The sequence below is a fragment of the Echinops telfairi genome, unplaced genomic scaffold (genome assembly GCF_000313985.2).
Source record: "Echinops telfairi isolate 266 unplaced genomic scaffold, ASM31398v2 ScPeMD7_7458;HRSCAF=8496, whole genome shotgun sequence".
Lineage (NCBI taxonomy): Eukaryota > Metazoa > Chordata > Mammalia > Afrosoricida > Tenrecidae > Echinops > Echinops telfairi.
In genome coordinates, this window is record NW_022111358.1 from 45,983,150 (window position 1) to 45,986,735 (window position 3,586).

A 3,586-nucleotide genomic window follows, 5' to 3' on the forward strand; every position below is an offset into this window, starting at 1 on the left:
CTGCCTGTCCCAGGAGCAGTGTCGGCAGGAGTTGCTGTCCTGGGTGCCCGTTCCCCAGCCTCCTCGGGAGTCCTGCCTGGACCTGCTTGCAGACCAGCCCCACAGCCTCCTGAGTATCCTGGATGCCCAGACCTGGCTGTCCCAGGTGAGGGGCAGGGGCAGGAGGACAGGATGGTCATCAGGGTTACATAATCCAGAGACCCAGGAAGGCAGTGGCCATCGGGAGAGAGCCCTGGTTCAGAGCCCATCTCTGGATGGTCACCAGGTGAGGTACCTGGCTACAGAAGCGGGGCTGGGACCCCTGCTGGTCAGGGTGGTCATGGAGAGTGGTTGCTTTCTGATTGTGGCGGGGCACCACTTAGGCCTCCAGCCAGCAGGGGCCCGACCGGGACTTCCCTCCCTCGTGCCCCTCTCTCTACCCAACGGTTCCCTCTCATTCTGCATCCTCTTCTTACAATTCATTGGTTCTCAACCTTCCTAATGCCGCGACCCTTTCACCGCCTGTGGTGGTGATTCCCCAACCATAAAATTATTTTCGTTGCTACTTCAACAGTCATTTTGCTACTATTATGAATTGGGAGACCCCTGTGAAAGGGTCGTTTGACACCCCCCCAAAGGGGTCACGACCCCCAGGTTGAGAACCCCTGGTTTAGCTGCTACTTTCATGGTGCTCATTCGCGCCCCGGGGCAGGCACTCCGAGCGTTTATTCTTTACTGTTTCCCGGAAGCTACTCCCAGCCCCATGGAGCCCTGTCCTCATCTGGGAGGGCCGCACTGAGTCACATGTCAAACCAAGGAACGTCCTGCCCTCGAGTCAATGGGACAGGTGGCACTGCCCGTGTGAGATCCCCGGCATGCTGACTGCTTAGGGCACTAGAAACCCTGCCCACCAGACCTCGAAGTCGCCCCTTTTACTTCCTCGTGTAACGAAAGAGCTGTGGGGAACCTCTATGAAACAAAACATTGGCCGTATGGACACTTCATGTGCACACCCATCACCCTTACTCGACCCCGAGTTTTTCATCACCTTCACGCTCCCCTCCCTGGTGGTGCAGCGGTGAAGCACTGAGGCGAGGTCAGTGGTTGGAGGCAGGGCAGCTGGCGTCAAACCGACAGCCTCAGGAATCCTATCAGGTCGCGGTGAGCCGGGGTCAACTTGACAGACACCCCCCACCACGCACAGTGCCATCAGCTGAGGGAGAACCAAGCAGATTGGGGTGACCTTCATCAGAAGTCCTGTGTGAGCCACCGAATCTACTATGACAGAAGAGGTTTCTGTGTCGGAAGCGCCGGTCAGATCCGAAGGTCTTGGGTGTTAGGATGCTAGGATAAGGTCCGCTCGGATGCAGGCATGCCCCTGGTAAAGGCGGAGACCTAGGGATGCTTCTTTTCTGGGAGCCCGGATAGCACAGCGGGTTAAGAGTTGGACTGACAAACCACAAGTTCAGCAGTTCGAAACCACCAGCCCCTCTGAGGGATAATAGACGAGGCTTTCTACTCCTGTAAAGAGTGACAGTCTCAGAAACCCACGGGGCAGTTCCACCCTGTCCCATAGACTCGTTATGAGTCTCAATGACAGCGTGGTTTTGTAATAGTTACAGATGCTATTTATATTAAAGGACATATGGTCCACCGGGCCCCTGGTGGGAAGCCCAGGCAGGGCGGGGACAGCGAATGGGAGACCTAACGGAAGCCGTCCACCCCATCAGGCCACGGACCACACCTTCCTCCAGAAGTGCCACTATCACCATGGCAACCACCCCTGCTACGCCAAGCCCCAGCTGCCCCTGCCCATCTTCTCTGTGCAGCACTACGCTGGGACCGTCACCTACCAGGTACTGTCGCCTCCGGGCGTCATGAGGGGTTGAGGTGACCCTGCTCTCCCCTCCACAAGCCGAGTCACCTGGACAGGTGACAGGAGTGGTGAGCGGGGCCCTTCCAGGGCTTGTCCAACTGTCCCTCTGTGGTGGCCCCACCCAGGTTTGAGCGGGATTATTGAATTCTGGATGTGCAGGTCTGAAGTCTTGGGACCCTCCACCCAGGGGGGGCTGAGTACAAGCACGGGGCCTGGTTCTGATAGCCTCGGGCAGTGTAAATCACTGCGGAGCCTCCGTGTTCCCATCTGTTAAAACTGGAATGAGAACGAACCCGCAATGTTGTTTCGATGCTACACAGCACGCGAAGCCTGGCCTGGTGCCCAAAGGACCCCTGGTGGCGTTGTGGTTTTGTGCTGGGCTGCAAACTGCAAGGCCAGCAGTTCAAAACTGCCAGCCACTCTGAGCGAGCAAGATGGGGCTGTCTACTCCTGTCAAGAGTGGCCGTCTCAGAACCGGACAGGGGCAGTGCCACCCTGTCCTGCAGGGTCCCTGTGAGCCGGCATCGACTCGATGACAGTGGGTTTGGAGCTCACTGAATAGACTTTCCTGCCCTCACCCCCTAGCCCCCTACTATTGGGGAGAGGGGCCACCTACCCCATAGGGGACCTTCTGAGGGGTGGCGAGGAGTCTTGTGTGAGGATGGGGCTGCTTTGAGCTGGGCCAGTCGAGGGGTGCAGCTCTGGCTGGTCAAATAAACACTACCCCTACCTTGAACAAGCCCGGGGTTCAAGGAAGACACGAGACACCGCACTGAACGTCACAGAGGGGAACCCTGAAATGGAGACACATCTCCTTCCCGTGGGGAACCTTAATCCTGCCGTCCCCTCCGGGTTCATCTGGACACGGGATACGATTCCAATCGACACCCCTACACACAGTGGGGTGTTTAACGGGAGGAGGGGGGCAGGTTCTGATAATACCATTCTGAAGTTTCATCTGGAGAAGGAGCACGTTGAAAGAACCAATCAAATATGGGGGGGCGGTGAGAAACAAAATGGAAACAGAAGATGGAGGAGGCGTGTGCACTCCCCGCTGTGAAAACATATGCTGAAGCTCTGGGAGTGAGACGGGCGTGGTGCGGCTGAGGGAAGGGCCCCAGGGCTAGCTCGGCATCAGCAACTTAACAAGGTCCGTCTCTGAACCAGTGGGACAGGGCAGAGTAGGGGACAAAGGACGCAAAGGCCTGACCTCCAAACCAGGCTTCTTTCACCCCACTCTTGCCGTGGTCTCCTGCAGGTTCACAAGTTCTTAACCCGAAATCGGGACCGTCTCGACCTGGCTGTGGCAGAAATGCTTGGCCAGAGCCAGCTCCAGGTGACCTGCCAGCCCCCGACCACCCGCCGCTCTGTCCCTAACTCCTCCTCCTCTGGGCACTCTTGCCCTTGCCCCTGGGGCTCGCCCTCAAGCCCTGGCACCTTGGGCCTGCTCCCCCCACTCTGCCCCCGGGCTGTGGGGGAGAGGGGCAGGCTGCATCACGGGACCAGACCCCTCTTGCCCACAGCTGGTGGGCAGCCTGTTCCTGGAAGCAGAGCCGGAGCTTGGGGAAGGTAGAGGCAGGCCGACTCTGGCCTCTCGCTTCCAAGAGTCACTGGGGGACCTCCTAGCCCGGCTGCGCAGGTCAGAACGGTGCTCCCTGCCGTCTCCCCCCACCCTACCCCCGACCCCAGGCAGGTGGATGGGGGTCTGGCCTGGGCCCAGGTGACCTCTCC

At 58.9% G+C, this 3,586-nt stretch overlaps 1 protein-coding gene across 1 annotated transcript in view; it reads left to right on the top strand.

The window, feature by feature from the left end:
* The window catches only part of MYO15B (myosin XVB), a 33,511-nt gene that overhangs the window by 7,786 nt on the left and 22,139 nt on the right, over positions 1–3,586 (top strand). The window contains 4 exon segments of the mRNA XM_045299499.1: positions 14–145; positions 1,710–1,835; positions 3,114–3,191; positions 3,379–3,494. Of these exon segments, the coding sequence (XP_045155434.1) occupies positions 14–145; positions 1,710–1,835; positions 3,114–3,191; positions 3,379–3,494 (452 nt within the window).